This window comes from Setaria italica, chromosome VIII (assembly GCF_000263155.2).
Source record: "Setaria italica strain Yugu1 chromosome VIII, Setaria_italica_v2.0, whole genome shotgun sequence".
In the NCBI taxonomy this organism is placed as follows: Eukaryota; Viridiplantae; Streptophyta; class Magnoliopsida; order Poales; family Poaceae; genus Setaria; species Setaria italica.
The window spans coordinates 22,971,934-22,996,153 of record NC_028457.1 but is presented as its reverse complement, the minus strand read 5'-3'; the positions used below and the strand labels follow the sequence as shown (position 1 = coordinate 22,996,153).

The following is a 24,220-nucleotide window of genomic DNA, read 5'->3' as shown; positions in this document are numbered from 1 at the left end:
CTGACCGGCGCCACCCCTACATGCTCCGTAGCCGTCGCGCCGCCCCTGACCGGTGTCGTGTGCCCCACGCACTCCCACTGCCACGCCAACCCTCAGCCTCTCCCTAACAACGATGCCCAGCCGCCTTCATAGCCACTCTGCCATCAGCATTTCTCACTAACCTCCTCCCCCGACGACACACTGCACCGCCCTCGACCCCCGGCCCCACCCATCATGCTGCCGTCCCTCGTCGTCGTCCTTTGCCCCAACGTCGATGCCGACCGCCGCCTAGGGCCACTCTACCGCCAACCCTTCTCATGCACCACCTTCGCCTTCCCGCTAGCCTCCTCTCCCACGACGATGCCGCCGCCCCCTCCCCACGCCCGTACCATACTCCGGGCATGGGGTTCGTGTCTTCTCTGCTAACGTAAGCCCACAGCCGGCTGATGTCTTTTTTTTATTTTTTACCTTTTTTATTTTGCAATATATGAAAATAGCTAGAAATTGTAGAAAATTTCTTGAATTAGCTAGAAATTATAGAAAATTTCTTGAATTAGCTAAAAAAATATAGAAAATTTCTTGGAAAATCCTATTAATTGTAAATTGTACAACATTGATTGTGCCATATTTATTGTATTCTATTAATTGTTAGAAATGTCTAAAAAAAAGTGAAAATTACTTTGATACTTCTAGAAATTTGCAAGAAATTTGATGATGGTGAACGACTACGTTTCATTGTAAATATTTTTGTTGTCATTTATATTAGAAATTCATCAAATAGTTCAATAAATTATAGAAATATGCATAAAATATTGGAAATGTAACAAATTGTATAAGTGTTTCGTTCTTTTTGTAGTCATTTATTGTTACAAAATGTATAACTATTAGTCATTCATTTTTGTAGTCATTTTTTGTAATAATTGTGCATAAAATTTTAGAAAATATTTGATGATGGTTGTAAATGATGCGCAATTTACTGTAAAGAAATATTTAGTCATTTATTGTAACAAATTGTACCAAGTGTTTGATTCTTTTTTTAGTCTTCTTTTTATTGTTGATGATTACAGTTTCTTAGAATAATACTTTTTATATTATATTAGTTACAATGGCATGATCAGAGGACGAGCAGGCCCGATTGGATGAGGAATACTTAATGGACTTGATTGCTTAAGGTCGCATGACGATCAACCAAACAAAGAGGTCGATCATTGCCAGACTGAAATCTACCTCAACATGTCTGGTGATGGCAATGAGGAGAAACCAATTGCCGAGGGAGGCAATGATGGGAAACTAGGCGAGGTATAGCAATTAGTATACATAAACATGATTTGAATTCTATACTTATCAAGATTATTGGGAATTAATAGTTCTTTCATTTTCAGTCATCTGGATTAATCAGGCCTAAATGGAAAATAGGCCTCAAGCAGAAGCTAGAGGGACATAGCATCCTCATGAAAATTAATGAAGAGGGTGAACCAACTACTCGAGACAATGCTAAGACGAAATTGGTGAACCAAATTGGATTTCTTGTTAGGGATAACATCCCAATAAGCTTCCAGAATTGGAAAAGCCCTGAAATCGATGAGAGCGTGGTCCCCATACATGAGGTCCCCATAAGCGTGGTCCCTGATGGAGAGAAGGAAATGATATAGGAACAGATAAAAGAAAACTTCATGTTCGAAGGTGTAGATGAAGAAAATGTTAAAGATTAGGGCTTTCAGATGGGTGCAATTGCTTTTCAGACGTACAAGAAGAACCTGAACAAAGAGTACATAATGAAGGGCCTTACACAAGATTTCACGAAGCACCTGAAGTTACGAGATCACTGGGATTCATTTGTGTAGTTCAAGCAGTCGCAAAAGAGCACTAAGGCAACTAAAACCAACATCGACAATTCTTGTCAGAAGAAATACTTTCATCATCTTGGGCTAGGAGGTTACAAGAAGGGGATCATGAAATGGCAGAGGATGGAACATGACATAGTTGCTAAGGGAATAGTACTGGCGACTCTCGAATGGCTAGAGCGAGCAAAGCATTGGTATTATGCTCATGGCAGCATGCTCAATCCTGAAGATGGATCATTTGTATTTGGCCAAGAATTAAGAGAAGTGGCTACGAGGCTTGTTGAGTTAATAAAGTCTACGGCTGAAGGATCTTTCATGCCTGATTGAGAGAAGGATGAGCTAACTATGGCACTAGGTAATCCAGACCACTCTGGACGTTGCCGAGGCAAAGGAGTAATTCCATGGAAGTTTGCCTTTCGTGAGCACATTGATTCCTATAGAAGACGCCAAAGAAGTAAGGCCGAACACACACGACAGCTGCGAGAGTTGCAAGAACACATAGCTTTGATAGAGGCAAGAATGGAGAAAGCAATCAACCGGCATATGGCTCTAGCTCTTAGCAAACAAGCCAGTGAACAAGCAGCTGCATCATCAGAGGCTAATGTCGATGTAAGCCCCTCTCAACGTTGAAGTAGCATCACTTCCAGGGAAGCCCCAACTAGAGGATCTTCTGATATGTTTGAGGACAACCAATGCCACCCCATGGATGACATCACTAGAAAAGCCCCTTGTGAGCTTGTAACTCCCATGAAAAACAAGCTCATCGTGGTGGCTTATGGTGTGGCTGAACAACCGAAACAAGGCCAAACAATTCATGGCATGGAGATTCCAGCTCGCGGTTACACCAAAGTTGGGGTAGACCAAGTGGTCGATGTTTGGGATGATCTAGAACTGGAGATCCTTGGAGGTGATGGGGAAAAGAGTCTAGGAGAAGCCATCCACAGTTGGATTTTATGGCCCAAGCGCTACATAAGGATTACGCAGCTGAATCCCCCAACCTTGGGATCATCTCCTCAAGGCTCAAGGGTAAGATCACCTACACCATCTGCTAGGGCACCCTCTCCACTACTAGACAGGGATCGTAGCATGAGTCCACTAGCTGACAGGGATCCTAGCATGAGTCCACGCTCTCCACCAGCTGATAGGGACCTAGCATGAGTCCACCTCCCCCTATTATGAGCAAGGCTACACGGCGAAAGAGGCCTTCAGTTCTGCCTTCTGCGACTACAAAGAAGAAGCAAAATAAGCTGTAGGAGAAGCAACCAGAGCCCAAGAAAGCTTACAAGATGACTGATGCGGAAATCGACGTAGTAGTGGATGCTGAGGTTAAAGCTCACTTCACACCAAAGCCTCCTGTGAAGAAAGATCCACCACTTGATAAGGTTAAACTTCGAGCTTTCATTAGAAGCATGGAGAAAAAGCCAGAGAAACCACTGCGATCTGACTACAACCACTCAATAACAAAGTCTTTTTAGAAGAAGAAGAAAAGTGGGTCAAGTATTCCACAGCTCGGAACCCAATCTAACCAATCGATTGCCTCGCTCCAGGTGCTTTCAGAGTTTGATAAGAATCTGCTTCTATTTGCCAAAGATACAAATCTCACCCCGGCTCAACTTTGAGGGGAGGATCATGTCTCAAAGCACCCTGGGGCTGCAAAATGAAAATTTGCATTAGGGAAACCACTTGTGTGGCCGCAGTTGGTGGATTATCTTCCAACGAAGATGTACAAATTGCATCGATGGTAGATGGTACATGGAGGCTTTAGCCAATGGTTTACTCATGCTCGAAGTTTGGATTGGAGATCAACATTATTTTCGTGGGGAAGACATTATAAATATGCCGCTGAAGGAACTCTATTTCCTTTAAAATCAAGACGCACTTGACAAGTCACTCATCAGTTCCTGGGTTCTGTAAGTCTTTAATTTGCTCTAACTTCAAAATCCCCACAATAGTCATTGTGTGATGTCTTAACTCCTATTCGATTTTGTATCAAGCAGGATGGAAATTCAAACTTGCCGGAGGAAAGGATACTATGACATCGGCTTCATGGACCGAATATTATAAATGAGTCAACTGCAAGAGATAGACCAAATCGGACCTTGAAGAACATATATAAGTTCCTAGACAACCAACATTACAAGAAGTACATACTTCTACCATACAACTTCAAGTGAGCGTGTTTCCCATCTCTTTTCTTTTTTGAACCAGCAGTTAAACATAAGACTAACTGGCTTTGGCTATGCATATATGTACAACTTCCACTAGATACTCCTTATTATCGTGGTTGATCGAAGCGCGGTCTATATCATGAACTCTTTGAGGAAATTAGAGATCAATACAAAAACCTCATAGACATTCTTAACAAAGCATGAGCTCACTTCTGTCGACATCATGCAGGTGAATTCAAGGAGGAACTTTATTTCAAGCCTGAATTCCTAGTATGTGTTTAATTTCCACATCTCATGATACTTACTTGAACACAACAAATATTTCATAACTTCTTTTGTAATATATATTGTGTTTGGGATAGAATCCGAGGAATAATTTATGCGGATACTACGTATGTGAGTTCATCCATGGCTTTGTAGGTCCCAAGCGTATAACCGACCAGGAATTTAGTGTACGTATATAAATTTCTTAACAATAAATTAATTCTAGTTGTGCAGACCCATTGATCTACTATATAATAACTTTTGTGAATGATACAGATTAGAGACATGAAGGAAGCACTCCTCAAGATAGAAAAAATCAGGGCAATTCAAGAACAACTCAGTGGATTTCTTTTGGACGAGGTAGTAAATCCAGCGGGAGTTCCATAATGATGAATCAAATCTACATCACCGTCAAGACTCTAGTTCAAAGATCCAAATGTTGAACTTCAAGTGTTGATGCAATGTAATATTATTAATAAATGTGTATGCAGAAGATGTCTATATATGTAAAATATTATCTCAAATATAATATTATAGATCAAATACAACTTTATATATATTAGCATATTAGAACTAGTATACATAAAGGAAACAAATACGAAATATTAATATAGAATAAAGAAATAGAAAAAAGAAAATGAGAAAAGAAACAGAAACGAAAAAAGACCTTTAGTACCAGTTGTTGGTTGGTATAAACAACCGGTACTAAAGGGGGGCCTTTAGTAGTGGTTATTTGACCCGGTACTAAAAGCCCCCCTTTAGTACCGAAGTAGCAATACCGATTGCACAACAAGTACTAAAGAGGGGTTAGGACCTAGTATTGAAGGCGCTTTCCCAGCAGTGCTAGGCAGCACCAGCATCTCCAGTTGGGATCTGGCGTGGCGGACCGAAGGAGGAGCAAGAGAGAGCCCTTCTACACGCTGGGCTGGGTCACCGGCACTGGCGGCAGCATCACCATCAAGGTCAACAACCCTGAAGTGCCGCTTGCTGATAGGCTAGGATTCGAAATGCGAAAAATTTCGATCCTGACTGAGATGGGTGAATTTCGGAAATTTCAGATTGGGATTCGGTTGTTTGACCGGTCAACAAATTCATTTTCATATGAAATTTGGCTACAATTAGATGGAGATTTAGGAACTAAGTACTCCTAAAAAAGATAATGGCAGAGAACTAGGGAGATATTGTGAGGAGCTTAGGAGGAAGATGGCGAAAACACGATGTTTCTGCGTTCATTAGCTGTTACAAAGTGGAAAAGGCTAAGAGAGTTATATAACTAAAGTTTATTCATATCTTTATAGCTATAAGGGTATATAGGGTGATATAGATCTTAATGATGGTAGAAAAATTCAACTTTGGTCAAGTTTTTTTATCGTTTCGGTCCTAACCGAAATGGGTGAATTTTAGTGAAATTCGGTCATTTCGGACTGAATCCCAGAACCATGTCGTCATGTCGCCCTCCGGTAACCAGTGATCCCCTCCCGACCACCCTTCAGTATTGTGTTCTTAGTTGCTGTTCCATTACAGGGGCTTATAAGCCTTACATGATACCACTGGCCTCGAGCCCACACGACAGTCTAAGCAAACTGCATTACAACTTGATAACATCGAACACGTATTTCTGGAGTGTGTCTCCGCTTCATGCAAGACGTCTTCAGGTCGCTGCAGCCATGACATACTCTTTACAAAGAATATCTCAGGATTGTCCAGTTTCGGACGTCCTTGCACTTCATACTTTGAGGGACCTAAAATTACAAGAAGAATGCCAAGTGGCAGGCCGCGGTAGTGTTGTTATATCATACTTTTAACGAACCAGAGGATTCACAAGCAGTGTTGAGTCTGAAAGAAAATGCAATCATATACCATGTTTTCTGCCAGCATTGCGCTGAATGTTGTTTACTTTTTTCCAGGCGTACAGAAGGAGAGGATTGTGGCAGAGGACATGTATGTTTTTTCTGCAGATGGGAAGGTGCTCTCTGCCCCAGCAGCAAAGCCATGGCCAAACAAGCCGCCAAAGTGTACAGACTGTGCTCCCCTGTTCATGAAGGTTTGTGGATGCTCCTTTCTTTTTACGGTTTTGCTGTTGCTTCTATACTTGTTTCATCTGAAAACTCTGCCTTTTCCTTTTGTGTTTTGAAGGCGTATCAGATGAGAGGAGCTGGGGCCGTCATTCACAGCCATGGAATAGAGACCTGCATCGCATCAATGCTTGAACCTGGTGCAAAGGAGTTCAGAGTAATTGCCCTTGTCCAAGCCTCCTTTTTTCTGTCTGGCCTAACATGTGAAACTAATATTAATCTAAATTTCATTTCTAAGACAAGGGCTCAAAGGCCATGAATATTTATCTTCTGATATTCTAGATTATGTCACATGATCCAATAATTGAGTTCATATTCACATCACCCTTCTTTCCTGGTCCATGAAACACTTGAAAACATGAAAGATTTTTGTACAGATATGGTTCATGAACTAGTTGGTCCTTATTATTTAACAAACATAACTCATTGAAGGCAAATATAAAAGTAAGATTTACGTTATGAACTTCAAAATTTCAGCTCCGATATATGTTCCTTGAAAATGAATGTTAAATAATAATGACATGCTGAGTTGGTAACAATTACGTCAGACTTCTTTTAAAAAAATATTTGTGAATGTCAACAAATGTTGATGGATGTTAAAAAAAGATTATAATGTATGTATGGTCATTGTACTGGTCTTCATGTTTCAGTTTGACTATCATAAATCATGGTCATTAAGCTCGCCTGACCGTGTCTATACGGCCATAGGTTCCATAATTCTACATATTTGTATTTGTTTGATGTTATGTATGCATGATTGATGGTGGTCAAGTCACAATTAACATATTTCCCTTCACTTTCTCTTTTGTATTTAAGTCACTGCTCTTTCACCTATAACAATCATTGATAGCTCGTTCTATATTCCGAAGAGATAGCAATCTCTCTTCTATGTGTACAATAAGGAGACACAAGTCAGTTTCACACGATGGTTGAATCACCTAGACCTCGTCCTCGCATGATAGTGCGAGTTTCTATTAATATAGTAGAAAAATACAAGACAACGACCTTGGGAGATCATATGCAGGAAAAAGAAAAGAAAAGAAAAAACAAAACTAGATCTGGGATGTTCCTTACCACTCTTCACTTGGTAAAGCTTCGGCAACGCCAAGGGTCTCTCCTCCCTCTCACAATCACCGGCGGCCACTCCACAAACGCGATTGGAGGGTCTCACAAGATTTACAAGCCCCGGATTTACAACTCTTAGTGCGCACAAGCACCGATACAAAGGAGCTCTGCAAACCTCGCCTAACTCTAGGATAAACCCTAAAGCAATATGCTAATAGGCCTAAACTAACACTAATCATAAGCCTTATGCTAACTGCCTTAATCTTCTCTTTAGCCTTTTTGTGGATAGAGCACTTGTGTGTATGTGAGAACCAAGCCCTCCAAGCTCTAACACACCTCAGATGGCCGGGCAATGGGGTATATATAGCCCCAACTCCAAGAACTAGCCGTTAGATAGCCATTGTAAATTTCTGCATATCACCAACTCATTCTTTGCCATGGTTATTATAGCCACCGTATGAATCGGTGAGGCCCAAATTATACTCCAAACCTTCCAGAGTTGATTTTGAGCCGATGCTGAGCCGAGCCGACGATCACCGACTGATTTGGTGATGGTTATTGTTACCATAGTATGAATCGATGGTAATAGTGCACGTGCCTACCTTGGCTCTACCTGTGGTCACCGGCTGAATTGGTGATGGTTACTGTTACCATACTATGAATCGGTGGTAACAGTGCACATGCCTACCTTAACCCTGCATGTGGTGACTGACTGAATCGGTAATGGTTACTATTACCAAAGTATGAATCAGTGGTAACAGTGCACGCGCCTACCTTGGCTCTTCCTGTGGTCACCGACTGAATTGGCAGAGTATGAGTCGGTGGAATGTGTCGGTGCATACTTTCAGAAGGATTCGCTTCAAATCTTCGCGTATCTTTGTCCCGACTTCATTACCATCATTTGTAAACCTTAGAATAAGACTATCCCTCGATTTTTTACTATCATTTGGATGTCATTCTATGTCTTTCTTTTTCTTCTCATTTGGATAGTTTTGCAATTCATCCTTACGACCTATAAAACACCTACAAAGATACATCTTGCAAACACATGAGTCCCAATGACTATATTATCATTAATCACCAAAATCATTATGCTCTAAGATCATTTTTCTTACAGCCGGTTAATTCGGGAAGCGTTTGTAAACATTTAGGATTAGTTTGCTTCTACAAACCGATTGGATTAAAAGTTTTTTTTTCTGGATCGTTGTGTCTATGTGTCTCCAGTCCTTCAAATTAACAATTAACTAAAAACACTGCTGTGAAGACGCACCAGAGGCCGAGCCATAGCAACAATACATTACTACCACCGAGGCATAACCAGCTACTCACAATTCACAAAGCATAGGCAGCAATGCTGCACCCACGGTCTAGTAATGAGTTGGTGAAAAATCTGATCCGCGCATACATAACACATGCTTACCGCATGCTCTACTCATGCAGACACTGCTTTTTCCAACCTTTTTTTTTCAATTTTGAATCTCCTTCCGATCTGAAAAGGATACTACGTGTCGCAACAAAAAGGACTTGGTCGCGAACTCGCACCTGGCAAAAATGATGCAACCAACTCAGTCCGATAGCTCAAAGTCGCGCAAATTACGCAATGCCAATGCCCACGGCACCGCTCGCCGTAAGCCGCCGCCGCCCGAACCTCTCCCTCCTCGCCGACCGCTGCGCCACCACGCGCGCGCTGGCCCGCGTCCACGCGGCCATGCTCGTCTCCGGCCGCCTCGCCGAGGACACCTTCGCCGCGTCCCGCCTCCTGGCCGCCTACGCCGCGCTCTCCCCGGACCCCGCCGCCGCCGCGCTCGCGCTCCTCTCCTCCCTCCCCATCGCGCCCAACTCGTTCATGCTCAACACCACCCTCCGCGCGCTCGCCTCCTCCCCGGACCCCGCCGCCGCCTTCCCGTTCTTCTCCCGCCTCCGCGCCACCGGCGCACTCGCCGCGCCCGGCCGGCACACGTTCCCCTTCCTCCTCAAGGCCGCCGCGCACCTCCCGCTCCCGCTCCCCGTCGCCGCGCAACTCCACGCGCTCGCCGTCCGGCACGGCGTCCACCTCGACACCTACGTCGCCAACGGCCTCGTCCGGGCCTACTCCGTGGCCGGCCGCCTCCGAGCCGCGCGCAGGGTGTTCGACGAGGTGCCCGAGCGGAACGCGAACCTGTACACCACGCTCGTCTCCGCGTGCACGCAGAACGGGCGGCACGAGGACGCCATGGCGGGGTTCGACGAGATGGTCCGCGAGGGGTTCGAGCCCGGCGGCGCCGCGCTGTCGTCCGTGCTGTCCGCGTGCGCGCGGTCCGCGTCGGGCGGGCTCGAGATGGGCCGCCGTGTGCACGACCTCATCGCGGCGCGGCGCGGCGGCGCAGAAGGGGCCATCCTCGGCACGGCGCTCGTCGACATGTACGCCAAGAACGGTGCGATCCGGGAGGCGGTAGAGGTGTTCGACGGGATGCCGGAGCGCGTGCCGGCGACGTGGAACGCCCTGATCTCGGGGCTGGCGCACCACGGCCACGGCGAGCGCGCGCTGGGCGTATTCCGGCGGATGCGGCGGGAGGGCGTGCTGCCGAACGCGACCACGCTCGTCGGGGCCCTCTCCGCGTGCTGCCACGCCGGGCTGCTGGATGAGGCCCGCCGGCTGTTCAGGTCCATGGAGGAGGAGTTCGGGATCGCTCCAGGCATCCAGCACTGCGGGTGCATGGTCGACCTGCTCGGCCGGGCGGGGCTCCTGTCGGAAGCCGAGGAGATGATACGGAGAATGAAATGCAAGGCGGACACCGTGATCTGGGGGGCACTTCTGACGGCCTGCAAGAACCATGGTGACATCGAGATCGCTGAACGGGTGGTGATGGAGATGTTGAAACTCGATCCTAGCAACCATGGTGTTTATGTTGTGCTGTCAAACTTGTATGCGGAAGCTGGGAGGTGGCAGGACGTGGACAAGCTGAGGAAGGTGATGAAGGGGGCACGGCTGTCAAAGATCCCTGGGGCTAGCACAGTTGGTGGCTCGCCGGAGCAACCAGAGCCATCACCACCACTAGAGAAGGTGCTGGTCTAGTTGCACTGGCTGGTGGCTTTGTGTCCATGAAGTGAACTACAGATCTGCTGCAAGTTTGTGACGCTCCTCAGCTACGAGAGTGGAATAGATGGACCAAATGCACCTTAGAGATTAAGTTTGAGAACTGACAAGTGACAAGTGCCAAACTCAGAGCAGTGCAAGAACAAATTCTGCACTTCTAACAATATGGATATTACCAACATTGGCACCGGATGATGGCAATACTAATTCATCTGCATGGTAATACACTAATGACTTATCTACAGAGGTCCAATTCAGCATGACACCAGTGCACCATCAATCTACTTAGTTGCTAAAAAATTCTTCCCAGAAATCAAGAGGAAGGAGGTGCTATACAGTTGAACCACAAACTCAGTTATCTTCTCCTGCGCATTTGGTATTTTGGTCACTAGCAAAGCAGGCTGTATGATGGCATATCTTCAATCCGCATCACATCGTCCAGCATGAGCTCCCTCTCCAGCTGGGTTCGCGTTGACTTCAGTACCTCCTGCGAGTGGCATCACAAACATGAGACCAATGATGACAAGCAGATTTGGTTTTTAACGGAGGATGAGATGTTTATAGGCAGGAATTTACATTGAAGTCCATGTAAGAGGCATTCTTATCAAGCCACTGCTTGTCCATCACAACAAATGCGACGCAGTAGAGCAGATCGAATGCCCACTCATCCTCTAGGACAAGGAAGTCGAGAGCAATTTGTTGGATACTGAAGGTACTTTCAAATTTCAGAGCAGAAACACGCAAAAAAAGTTATTGAAACAGTCCTACCTGAAAGCATTTGAATAAAAATGGCTCGGACAAATGTTCTTGGCTTTGCTGCAGTCAATATTATCATTTTGTTAGGAAGATTACATTTTTGTAGTCATAACAGTATGGCATTGGGGAGTCTGGGTCAGTGCTTACTTGACTGGAGATCAAGCATCTGCATGATCATGAATGTAATATTTACACCAGCAACTGCAAATGGGTACTCCCATGTGGCTCTGTTACCACACTGTTTCTTTAGCAGCCTCTGAAATGAGGCCTGCAGAAAAAAAAAATTTAGATGGTTACTCACTAGCAAGAGCACTTTCAAATAAGGAAAAGCAACAGCTATATATTGCTTACAGAGAATGTCTTGGCAAAGAATAGAAGGTTCTCCAGAGATATGAATCCTGCGCCTCTGTAGCAATTGCAATGTCACATAATTTAGCACTTTGAAAGGTACTCCGAGAAATTTTAGTTTGGTTCAGTCATTGTGTACCTAAAGTCAGTTGATGGATCTCTTCCTTGCCAACCCATGTCCTTCCACTGTTCAGATATCAAACCTTGAAGTTCTTGATCAGGGTATGTCGCATGCCAAAGAGCTTTCAGGGCTTCCTGTAACAGTTAGTATTTCTACTTGTCAGGATTCAGTAGACTGCGAGAGTAGAATAAATAGAAACATAACTATACAGGTAAAGATGCCAAACTCAGTATCACAGCGGTAAACAGTTCTGCAAAAACAATGATACTTGCTAGTTACTATTTTGTATGCATGATTTAACACGACTTAATTAACTGCTAAATAATGAGTTCTTCGAAGTATGATCGAAATGTAAGAGTTAATTGCATTTTAACCTACTAATGATCTCAGTTATTAGAAGTAACTTTTCTCTTAAGTCTTCAATCTATGCATGAAAACCTCCAGTATCAAAGAGAGGAGTTGTCCAGAAATGCAAAACATATCTGCACTGAACTATTAATTATCAGAGTAAATGAGATAACTCATTGTGCCCTGTTCTGTTTGTATCCATCAGTCTCGTTATTTGATAATGTATGAATTCCCAATACTTGCAGCAGTTGTTTTCCACATTAGATTTGACAGACTTTGCAGAGCTAATCAGTTGTACGAATCATTTACCATACTTATGGCAAAAATTTCACCTGGTGATCTCGTCTAGATGGATCAAAGTAAACCTTCATGCGATGCTTTAATCTCTGAAGCCTTTCTTCCTGCAAATTAGCAGCAATTGAAATAGAATAACAAGTGGTTTTACCCTCATTTAGCAAACTGCTTATTAAACTTTTCATCTCGATATGTTGCCCAGATATGCGATATGGATACAGAAACATGGCAGTATAGAATTTTTCCAAAAACACATGATGTATACAAAAAAAGATAAAAAAGAATCAGATAATGTTTTGAGCTGGACCACCTAGTTTGCTATGTCTGTCCTGCAGAGTTTAAATGGTACGTTGAAATTCACAGGACCACTCATTGCACATGAAGAGGGGATATTAATGACTCAAAGAAAAGCTCTTGGAAGTCCTTTTAAGTGGTCACTTCAATTATTTGTGGTCTTCTTCTCCCAAAAAAGTAGGCCTAAGTACCAATTATGTAGTTATGCAAACTAACTGTCCTTCTCTGCTAATAGAATGGATGCTGGATATGCACGCTGACATGAGCCAACATCAGATCATTTGCATAATTCTGAGAACTCAGTAACTTTTACCTGTACTGGTGTGAGGTTCATGCATATTCTCTCATATGCCCCTTTTCGCTTGATGCACACACAAGATAAGCTTCTCCCTATCCATCTTGGTGATCCACATGACGCTTCGTCTGCACAAGAACAAGGACATTCCTTCACATGATTAGTAAACACCAACTGAAATAAGCATACTCGCATATTTTTCATAATACCAAATACAAAACCAGCTTTGCACATGTCACAATCATAACATTATCAATATATACTGGACTAAAAGTAAAATAGAAAGGTTATGAGACAATAGGAGAGTATCTAAACTGGCAATTTTAGCCCACAGTGTTAGCTGCCCCAGCATCCCAGAGGCAAAAATCCTTCAGGGTCAGAGGTCTCAGGGCTATTGACACTACACTCACAGAATGTGGTTATAGGCCACCTTAATACTAGCTTATGAGGGTTATTATACTCAAATGGATCTATCATGATAGGATGAAGACAAAATAAGTATTTTTGTATCCTACCAAACTGACACCACCCTCACATGAGGTTACATGACAATGTTCTTGATCTGAGAAACACCCAAACGCCCCCGTAGAGTTTCTCACCAAACGCTCTCTTCATTGCCCAACAAATCTGTTAAGGGATCCATCAACGCCAAGATTTCCTACCAAATCGGCTGCCTCCAACCGATAAGAGACGTGTGAGCCCAACAAAGCCATGCCCGGAAGCTAAAGCAACTGTTCGCATGCCCTGCTGTTGAGATAATGACCCAGAATTTGTTCTCAAATGTGCTATCAGATGTTGATGTGGCCTAATCTTATGAATGATGTGCCTAGTCTTATGTATAATGTGCCTTCGAAGCAGAAAGGTGCCATCATTAGTACCAAAATGAACAGGGAAAGGGAGAGGAGGGCAGCAAATGAATCTGACAACTCTAAACGCCCAGGAGCATGATTGTAAATGTTGATGGAATAGTGTTTTACCATTGCAATTGCCATAAACATTATATGAACTGGTAATCATTGGCAACTTTGAAAATTCGACATAAGAAATTAAAATGCAAACATAAATAAAAACGAAAAAAAAACCTTCTAGGATGGGCAGGCATGCCAAGCTGCCAACTATTAACGTAAAAATAACGGGTCAAAATACAAGCAAGACTCAAGAGATGGCGATACTGAAGAACTTACACGATCAGCAGCTGTTTCCCAAACAAGGAGACATAAGCAACTGCCTAAGCTTCTATGTTTAATCTACAAATTCTTAAATCTCACAATAAGTTAAGAACTAGGCGCAGAGAATAAAACTTCCAACAAATAAAATTAGAGGCATTCGCCAAGAGCGGTGGCTACAAACATTTTGGCCGAATTGGATGGTCGCTGAAAAAAAAGGAGAAAGGACAAGAACCATGATTAGTTCCTCTAGGTTTATCCTGCCGCTCCTACGCCGCTAAATGGTGCCGAAAGCGACACCAAGTACAGAGGATTGAGAGGCACATGCATTGCTGACTTTTCTCATGGAAAATCTGGGTGCTAACATCAATACGCCGCAAAATGACATTGGCCGAAAAACACATCGAATGCAGCAAAAGTCGTGAAAGGAAAAGGACTCCTGAAAAGAGTGCAAGAAAAGAAGTGAAGAACTCTGCAAGAACAGAGGAATATCATCGCGAAGTCATCAGCACAGCGAGGCGCACAGCAGAGGAGGGAATATTCGCTGCTTCAAGAACACACCAAGATAAGCAGTAGCAAAAAAAAATACATAAATGCAGGGGAACTGCTAGATGAATTACTCAAACGGAAGAGCAGGAAGAAACGCAACTGCAGGCATCAGACATTGCAAAGTAAACAAGAAAATCAGAAGGAAGGGAAGGCAATCGATTAATCAGGAGACGTTACTCACCGGAATATCCAGCCAGCGAGGAGCCGCCGCCGGCGCCGAGGGCGCACCGCGGCAGCGACGTCCTGACGGCAAGGCAGCCGTGGTTGTGCTCCGGGTCCCTCTCCGCCGCCGGCGCGGGCGCGGGCGGCGCCGCCGCGGCCTCCATTCTCCACCTTCTCCCAACCAACAGCTTCCTGCCGCTGCACGCTGGCGTGCAACAACCGGGCGCCGGCCACCTCGCTCCGCGCGCTGGACGGCCGGGCGGGCCCTTCTCCTCCTCCTCGCGGCGCTGAGGTGAGATGTGGGAGCGCGTGAGAATAATGCGGAGGGAAAGGAGAGAGAGGGAGGGGGAGGTGGCGGACGGACGCGGAGTTGGGTCGGCGGCGGCGGCGGCGGCGGTCGTCGCGTGGTTTGGGTGGCGCTGTTCCGGGGAGGAGCACGTCGCGTTGCGGCTTGTCGCCACGCCCCGGTGGCACAAGGGCACCGATTTAAATACAAGAAATTAGTTTTGTAAAATTAATTATTTTATTATGTGTTGGGATCCCCTCTCTGTGTGTGTGTCTGACAGGTTCCCTTTCTCTCTCTAGCTTATCTCAGACAAGATTGGGATTACCTCTGTTTAAGGTCTGATGACAGTGGGGCCAGGGTCCATGTAGATCCCTGGTATGGATCCTAGAGTTTGAACTTTTGTATTGAAAATTTTCCCCCATTTTAAGTTTAGGCCATGTTTTGCAGTGTTACATATATGTGCAAGGGTCTAATCAAATGCTATTGGGATTACAGGATTAGCAGAGGGACTTCTTTTTTGTTTATGGACCAATCAAAAGGGAAAGATGGAACTGAATTCAATGGTGTATATATGCAATTTCGCCAAAAACTAGTGGTCAAGTGTTGGACTGGTAAAACTGTTATTATTAAAAAAAATCATATCTTGGAGCATCTGGTTATTTTTACCCTTCTAGCAGGGCTCATTTTCTTTCTTGGGCGCGGAACTTACTTTCCTAATTGATAAGTACTAGTACTTAATCATAGGTCATTATTCAACTAGACTTTTTCCAATATGGCATATGTCTATTGCTTTCAAAATTGGGTGGGCAGTTATTGCAGCATGAGTATTAGGATGGAAAAAATTAAAAGAAAATAAAATAGTTCAAGTTTGACATTGCCCTCATAAGTAATTTTGTTGCAAATACCCACCCACCTACTTAATTTTGGTGCAAAAACCCACCCATTATGCGCAAACTCAACCGAGATTGAACATGTTTTCAAAGATAGCGAGCCGACAATGTCATCTTTAGCAAAATTAGGTACTTTGCAGTATAATTTCAATATTTTTTGAGATTCCAAAAAAATAGCTAATAAGAGATTAACTGTCATATCGAGTTTCACTATCTGTAAAAAAAATTACAGTGCAAAATTGTAAATGAACCTAATGCAAGCACTTGGGCAAGTTTGACTATGCTATCTGGGCTTGTAATGGTTTTATCTCTACGAAAACGGGTTGATTCGGCTAAATTTTTGCGCACTGGGTGGTTTTTGCAACAAAATTGAGTAAGCGGGTGGGTATTTGCAATAAAATAGTTTATGGAAGTTAGTGTCAAACTTGAAGCGACTTATGTGTGGGTTTATACAATTTTACCAAAATAGAAACTTACATAAATAATAATCTTTGTAAATATAGACTTGTTATTCTCTTATCCCAAAAAGGCAATCTGGTAGTTACCCTTCCTCGCTGTTGGATCTTCATACAATTCGCTCCTCAATCTACGACATTGTCTTCCACTGCGCGAGGGCAGCCAGTGGTAGCATTAGTGGCCGATAGATCACCTTGAGTTTATGAAGCTCCCATATAAGCAGAGACTAAATATGATACAAATATCAGTCCCAGGAGGCCGATAACACATTTATTCAACAGATGGTTCATAAACCGTACAACTCCCGAGGGAGTGGGCGCGAAAGCCATACCGAAATGATAAGTAAATAAACAACAGCAGCGAGCCAAGCTACTATCAAGAGATAGCACTCGGGACTACACGGCAACGGAAGCATTCTGCAAAGGCAACCACAGGCAGCGTTGGGTGCGGAAGCGACCTCCTACTCGAAATCCTCAGCGATGAAGTCCGGGTCTTCCTCTGAAGCAACAAAACAAGGGTGAGTACAAAAGTACTCAACAAGTCCAACCCCATCCACAGAGGGGGATACAAGCAAGAGTATGCACAGGATACAACAAGGATAAGGCTAAGGTTTATTTGCAATAATGCTAGATTTTAACACATGCAAGGTTTCATTTTCAAAAGGATTTCCGCAAAGCATTTGTTTTATTAACCGAATCAATAAGTGGGGCACGAAGGATCAACGTTTTAATGCTACCAGACTCCTCATCTACAGAAGCTCACGACACAACTGTTGGACACTTTCAAAATCCAACACACACCATGAAAATCATCCATCTCCCAACACTAGTCATGTGTCCAAGCCGTAACTCGTCCAATGCCGTGGACACGGCTACCCATATAGGTTTTAACTCTGCAAAGGTGTACACTTTACCCACAAGTAGGGTACCGCAGCATGATCACCTTAGTGTCAGTGCAGATCCTATCAAAGCCATTACCCACCTTAGCTAAGCCTGACTAGCCAACATAGAAGCAATCAAGGACCTACCAACGAGGTCTTAATCGGGATCTAAGTCACACAGTTCTTACTCCTTCTCCATGGTCTCTCGTTTCTCACCAGCTCTCCTGATGGCTAATAGACCAGCTAGTGGGATTTATGCTAAGCCGTTGTTGCATACAACAGTCGAGTGGTTGCACGATAAATTGGTTTAGGTAAGATGGCACATCAACTCGGTCCTTAACCGTGACAAGATGAATATCTCCCAACCTGCTCAATCACAAAGGTACGAGCCCAACTTGGCATTTCACACAAGAAACACCCATCCATCTCATATAAGCATTTTCTTTCCTTTATTTCCCGAAAATCCATTTTTCTCATTTAAAACACTCACACATTTATTCTTTGATAAAACACATTGTAGTCATATTTAGGGTGTAATAAAATGAGTAACAAGGTCCTAAGCATTCAAGCAGTAACTATCATCCAAATAGAGCAAGTCATATTTATAGATAATTATAGGACGTCAAGGAATATTCATAACAATTAAGGAGTGGCTATCCAACCGTGTTTTAGTAGTAAAACAATATACAATTTTATAAAACAGGCCAATAGGTTGTGTTTGAAAAATTGGGATAAATATGCATCAAAGGATGAAATTGGACTTGCCGTCCTCAAAGTCGGCCAGGAGTTCTTGCTCGTGGTACTGATCTTCGGGCTCCGGCTTGTGGTACTAGGCTTCAAGCTCCTCTTTGAGCTCCTCCGCGGTCACTGTGCGATCTATGGCATACGCAAGCGAGCACACAATAAATAAGAGGCAATAAAGTTTTACCTGTTGAGCTCGAAGAGAGGGAGTAAACTAAAAATAGAAAAGGATGAGTATTTTTAGAGATTTTGTAGTTGATGCGGCGGAAATATATTTGAGAATGACATGGTCAAATTTGGGGTTCATTGGAGGGGATTTGGCGCATAAAATGATGAGGTAAAGGTGGTTTTAGGGGCTAAACAGAGGATCATGGGCTTATTTGTAAGGATTTAGGGACCTCTTTGTAAATATTTTAAAAAAGTGGAAGGGTATCTGTTCAAAAAGGGAAAGAGAGAGGTGGGAGGATCTTGATGAAAAAGGAAAAAGCGGATGGATAAAAATACAAAAAGGCCTTTTCTTCTTCCTCGAGACAGAAACATCTCGCGCGGAACAGGAGGGGGACGGCCGGTTGGGGAGAGGCGGCGCCGGGCACGGCGACAGCCGGGGAGAGAGGGAAAATGGAGAGGAGGCTGAGGGGGTTCGATTCCTTCCCTTACCTCGGGCTGAGGCGGGTCATGGAGGCGGCTCCGCGGCAGCGGGCGGGAGACGGCGGGAACGGCACTGGAAGCTCAAGAGCGAGGGGGAGTTGGCCGGGAAGCTCAGTGGTGGAGTGGAGAGTAGAGCGGAGGGCCTTTTATAGGCTAGAGGCGAGGGAGAGCGGCTGCCAACGGGCGGCGCACAGGAACGGGCAGAGTTAATGGCGGCCGGGATGCTCGGGCACAGGAGGCGCAGAGGACGGTGGCGTGGCGAGGTGGAGCTCCGCGTGCGCAGCGTGGTGGATCCGAGCTCGCACGGTGAGGTGAATAGGAACGCGGTGGCATGCTCAAGCGGCGGTGCACGTGGATGGCGTGGCCGGGTGCTAGGCGGCAAGGCGTCGACACGGCGCAGCGGCGTGCGCCCTAGGCGGCGGGCACAGCAAGCGGGTCAGGGGCGCATGGTGCTGGCGCAGTGCGCTAGGGAGGCGAGGGCGCGGTGGCGCTGGAGGCGAGGCCCGGGGTGGCGTGCAGCACGGTGTGGCCAAGGCGCGGGGGAACGCGCCTGAAGGTCGCTTGCTGGGGCCAGGCGCGGCATGGGTCGGGGAGCCAGGTGGTGTGTGCACTCGCGGGTAGGGGTGGCTTGCGCCAGAGCGCGACTAGGGGGAAGCGGCGAGCGCGACAGGGGACCTGGGGGCGAGCGTGGCGCGGTGCGAGCTGGTGCGGCCAAGGGGCGAGCGTGGGCCAGGCAGCGTCATGGTGGGCGCAGCGTGTAGGGGCCCGGCGGGGCTGCGGGAGGAACACGCGTGTGCTCTGCGCATGGGTGCAGGCGCGAGCGGGCTCGGGTAGCCAGGTGCAGGCGTGGTAGGGGGGCTTAGGGGAGTGCGCTAGGAGGCCAGGACGTGGGGTGGCGTTGGGTGAGCCTGCGGGAGGCGGGCATGCGTGGGCCAAGGGTGTGGGGCCAGGGGGAAGCGGCACGCATGGCAGGGAGCAGTCGCGACACGGGGAAGGGGTGCTGTGCAGGGCGGCCAGGAAGCTAGGCACGGTGCGCAGGAGGAAGAGGAAGGAAGGAAAAAGAAAAAGGGAGAAGGAAAAGAGAAAGAGGAAAAAGAGAGAGGGAAAAAGAGAAGAAGAAAAAGAGAGAGACGACGATGATTGCGGAACCGGTCGCGGGTACGCACGGCGGTCTTCCATCCAGCATGCGGCATGACTTGTGGAGAGGAGAAGGAAAAAGGAATGTATGGTGGTCGGTTTTGGTGCTGGGACGGCGAATTCACCGGGAAGATAGGATTTGGGAACCCAAACGGTAAAAGATTTTGAAAATAATTTTTAGCGAGTGATTTTGGTTGGTGAATTTTATGGGCGTTACAGTTTACCTTTTGAGGGTTAATATTCACCCATTTTTATGGAGGTTGATTGCGGCGAGACTGCGGTGATGCTATTGGTTGTGGATCAGAGGAGGGCGACGAGAATGAGTGATCTTGGTAGTGGAGAATATAGTGAGATTTCTTCCGATCCAGCCACAACGAAAGATGGTGCGGTGAAGGAATTGTTCAGTAGAAATAAGGGGCAGGGGCGAGCAGTGGAAGAAAGTGCAGGGTGGCTAAGGAGAGGAGGTGATGGCGGCGAGGAAGAAAGTCGCAGATTAGGGTTACCCTTCAGTGTGTGATGGTGATTTATATACACATCGAGAGAGTAAGGGAGGTTTGATGTGATCCAACGGTTGAGAGTGCTTTAAACTCAGTAGAGTTAAGTTAAGATATGGATGAATGGAGCTGTATAATAATAGTTAGTCATGTATATCGCAACATTATAGTTAGTTGTGTATATTCCTTTTATTTGTCTGATTGTGATTCAACATATATTCAGTATTTCGCAACCATGCTACTAATGTAGTAATGTGTAAAGCCATTGGATTAAAAAGAAACCTAACGAATAGCTATGGGGGGGGATTGCATATGGCGACTTTTGTGCCATTTGTGTTTATGAGTTGTGACGGTAACAATTAGTGGTTAATACCATTTTCTCTATGGTACTCATTTACCTAGCCAATGCAAATTCTTCTAGCTTGATCTATACCATTTATCTCCATGAACCCTTGAAAATAAAAAAGCTCTAAACTAGATTCCTAGACTAACTAATTTTTCACGGAATCTGGTTTAGAGCTGCTTTTGTATTTGCTATTACCAAAATTATGTGTACCACTTGTTTTGTACGTAGGAGTGATAATGAATCATGACCCTTATGCCTCCTTCACAATCCAACTCAGCCCTATCTATTTTGAGCTCAAAATCATATATTATTATAGCGCAGTCCTTATTGAGCCCAATCTTTAAATTTGTTAGGCCTTTACCACCTCTATTTGTATGTTGACAATAGAGGTTTGAAATAAAAAAGCAACCGCAAGAGCCAATGGCAATGGAGAAGCGGATACGCGGGAGTCCTATGTAGCTTCCGGTAGCCCGTTAATTATAAGAAGAAGTCTACGTAACCCCCCAAACTATCGAGGGTCGACCACTTCACCCCGCAAACTACAAAACCAGGTATTCTACTCCCTAAACTTTCCAAAATCGTTCAAATAACCTCCCACCCCCCAAAGCAGTTTTAAAGGTGGTTTTGCCATCATGGTTGCTAATGTGGAGGATGATGTGGCGATGGCCCACTTGTCAACTGCACCATCCCTCTCTCTTCCTTCATCTCCCCACCACATCTCTCTCCCCCCCCCCTCTTCCTCTTCCTCTCCCTCTGTCTTCCTGGTGATCTTTGCCCCCACCCTTCTCCTCGAGTGGGACGGAACTGCGGCGCCAACGAGCACAGAGTTGTAGGTGACATGGTGGGTCTCGAGCTCCAAGCCTGCCGCGTGCCTATCTGCTCAGTGCGGCCGCACGCAGCTCTATCTAGTCATGCGGTTGTCATTGCCGCCCAATCTATCTACTCCTATCTCCTATGCAGCTATGCATTGAGGCTCGTGGTGTTGTGCACATGTGTGGCCATGCCGCCATGGCAAGATGTTGTGCATGCAAGATTTGAAATTCCTGGAAGGCTGCCCATGAATCCACTGGTGGTGAGGATGACGCCAGATGAAGGAATTCAATGAGGAATTGCCATGTGTGTTGGATTTCGCTAGCGGACAGTGCCTCCACCTACGCGTCCTCTTCGTTCGTCCTCGAGCATCAAAGCTCTATCCATTCACGAGCACCAATGATGAGCCCGCGTGCTGCCATGCCATGACCACGCTGTCATGAGCTCGTTCTCCTCCTTCTCCGGTGTTCGCATGCCGAAGCTGATGCCCTACTGCGGAGTCGGCCTAAGCCGCCACCGTCCGTGCTCGCCTCGGCCGACCCTGCAACGGAGTTCGGACTCCTAGGAGTGCGACGTGCGCAGGCTTGGGCCCGCAGCCATCCGGATGCGCTATGGTGATAGCACCATCAATGGGCAATGGCGACGAGAAGGACGGTTCGTCGCTGTCGCTGCTGGCGCCGTGGATGCTGTGAATGCTGTGGTGGGGAAAGGGAGGGAGAGAGAGAGGGGGGCTAGTAGGGCTGACATGTAGGTCATCATGTCGTCGCCATGTCATCATTCACATCAGCAACCATGGTGGCAAAACCACCTCTCAAACCACTTTGTGGGGTTATTTGAATGGTTTTGGAAAGTTTAGGGGATGGAATACCAAATATTATAGTTTGGAGGTGAAGTAGTCGATAGTTTGGGGTTTATGTAGACTTCTTTCTTAGTTATATGGCTTCTATTGTTTGAGATACGTGCGGTGAATCCTCATCCGTTGGATGTAATCACCCCCTAACCCTACCTTCTTTCCAGCTCAAGCCGCCGCCGTCGCTACCTGCCATGCCCGCTTGGGGTCCTGCCGACCTGCGCCTCTCGTCGACCGTTATCGGCCCCCTGCACCTCCCGTCGCACCGCCGCCTCCCGCAGCCCCGAGCCCCGCCACCTCCCACGCGCTGCCGGCAGCCGGCCGCGACCCCGGGCGCCACCACCCGCGGCCCCAGGCTCCGCGCCTCCCGCAGCCCAACTCCGGCTCCCGTGGCCCAGGCTCTGCCACCTTCTATGCGCCGACGACCTCGACCCCAGGCTCCGCCTCCGCCTCCTCCTACACGACGCTGCCCGTGACCCCCTGCACCACGGCGCAGGCTCCGCTGCCTCATGCGCGACGTCGGTCGCGACCCCAGGCTCCGCCTCCTCCTGCGCGCCACGGCCGCGCGTCCTTTGCTGCACCGCGGCCCCGTGCTCCGCCACCTCCCGCATTGCTGTTGCCCGTCACCGGAGAAGAAAACGACCAAGAACTATGGAAATGTTTGTTCGAAAAAATGTTGAATTCATTCCCTTCAAATGTTGGAATAGGTTAAGACAAATGTTGAATATACGCCTCCTCCTGCACGACGTCGGTCGCGACCCCAGGCTCCGCCTCCTCCTGCGCGCCACGGCCGCGACCCTGTGCCTCGCCGCGTCCTTTGCTGCACCGCGGCCCCATGCTCCGCCACCTCCTGCATTGCTGTTGCTTGTCGCCGGAGAAGAAAACGACCAAGAACTATGGAAATGTTTGTTCGAAAAAATGTTGAATTCATTCCCTTCAAATGTTGAAATAGGTTAAGAAAAATGTTGATTATAGTATATTTTTTAAAAATGTTGATGTAATTTTTAGAAAATGTTGAATCCAGTATACTTAAATGTTGGTTCAATTTTCAGAAATTGTTGATTGTGATATGTTGAAATGTTGATATACACTTGTATTTGGGCCTAATGTCAAGCTTAACCAACTTCCCAGAAGTTATATAGGAGGCCCGCGGGTACGTGGCAGAGGACCGAACGAAATTGGAGTCGAATAAAGCTGTGTGCCTGTCCTGTCGCAGGAGGCGGTGCACAGGATCGGAGTAAGAGAGGGGCGCGCGCGACAGCATTATTGTGTCCGCTGCGGCTACACGGCAGCGCGTGTCGCCGCCGGTCGCCGGCCGGCCGGCGGGCTGCGCCGCGGGAACGGGACAAAATAATGGTCCGCGCATGCCTGCCTGGCTGCGCATGCTCCGGAAGCAGCTCTGGCCTCTGCGTTGCGTTTTGCGTGCAGGCGCCCTCCGGCACTGTGCGCCCTGGCGTGGAGTGGGCAATTCATCCATACTGGCGTGTGTGACCGCGACATATTATGCTTAGTGACACGTAGAGTGGAGTATTATTACGCTTTTATGTATATATAGGGCGATACGTACGTGTATGTAGCTTATCATGTTGCTGCAATGCACTACTTGATGGGCGGACGACACGCAATTATGCATGCTGTGTACTACATGTGGCGCCCTGTTTCCCATGTGCGCGAGCCTACACGCATTCTAGTCTACAATTTGTTTGTTGATGAATACGTTTTGTCATGCTTTTTGGCGCCATCATGCTCATTAAAAGAAAGGAGGTGCTGGTCTTTAGACACCTGAAAATTAGAGCAAACACCAATCGGTATGCCATTTTGCCTTTGGAGGAGGTGTTAGTCCTCCATGGTACACCAATCAGCGGAGCCAGAAATTCA

At 46.4% G+C, this 24,220-nt stretch overlaps 2 protein-coding genes across 3 annotated transcripts; one reads left to right on the top strand and one right to left on the bottom strand.

The window, feature by feature from the left end:
* The first annotated feature begins 8,942 nt into the window (after positions 1-8,942).
* LOC101775628 (pentatricopeptide repeat-containing protein At5g56310) lies at positions 8,943-10,555 on the top strand. Its single transcript, XM_004979212.3, has one exon. The coding sequence runs from the start codon at positions 8,996-8,998 to the stop codon at positions 10,448-10,450; it is 1,455 nt and encodes a 484-aa protein (XP_004979269.2). The 5' UTR covers positions 8,943-8,995; the 3' UTR covers positions 10,451-10,555.
* A 42-nt stretch (positions 10,556-10,597) lies between these two features.
* Positions 10,598-15,284, bottom strand: LOC101776034 (ELMO domain-containing protein A). 2 transcript variants are annotated; one of them, XM_004979213.4, is made up of 10 exons: positions 15,169-15,284; positions 14,824-15,091; positions 12,946-13,055; positions 12,377-12,445; positions 11,715-11,830; positions 11,579-11,633; positions 11,375-11,495; positions 11,240-11,287; positions 11,048-11,142; positions 10,598-10,958 (listed from the first exon to the last, which is right to left on the bottom strand). In XM_004979213.4, exons 2-10 carry the CDS (start codon positions 14,966-14,968, stop codon positions 10,860-10,862), a joined length of 858 nt encoding a protein of 285 aa, XP_004979270.1. In that variant the 5' UTR covers positions 14,969-15,091; positions 15,169-15,284; the 3' UTR covers positions 10,598-10,859. The 2 variants fall into 2 exon arrangements, with proteins under 2 accessions (XP_004979270.1, XP_004979271.1); XM_004979214.4 differs by lacking the exons at positions 14,824-15,091; positions 15,169-15,284 and adding an exon at positions 13,243-13,922 and having other exon boundaries at positions 10,607-10,958.
* Between the last annotated feature and the right edge of the window lie 8,936 nt (positions 15,285-24,220).

What these genes read in the sequence shown, in the direction of transcription:
- LOC101776034 (XM_004979213.4), bottom strand. Translation starts at nt 14,968, where the DNA reads ATGGAGGCCGCGGCGGCGCCGCCCGCGCCCGCGCCGGCGGCGGAGAGG. An exon ending in GATGCTTGATCTCCAGTCAA is followed by an intron (nt 11,288 to 11,374) that starts GTAAGCACTGAC and finishes TATTGACTGCAG; the next exon opens with CAAAGCCAAGAACATTTGTC. An exon ending in CCTCTTACATGGACTTCAAT is followed by an intron (nt 10,959 to 11,047) that starts GTAAATTCCTGC and finishes TGCCACTCGCAG; the next exon opens with GAGGTACTGAAGTCAACGCG.
- LOC101775628 (XM_004979212.3), top strand. Translation starts at nt 8,996, where the DNA reads ATGCCAATGCCCACGGCACCGCTCGCCGTAAGCCGCCGCCGCCCGAAC.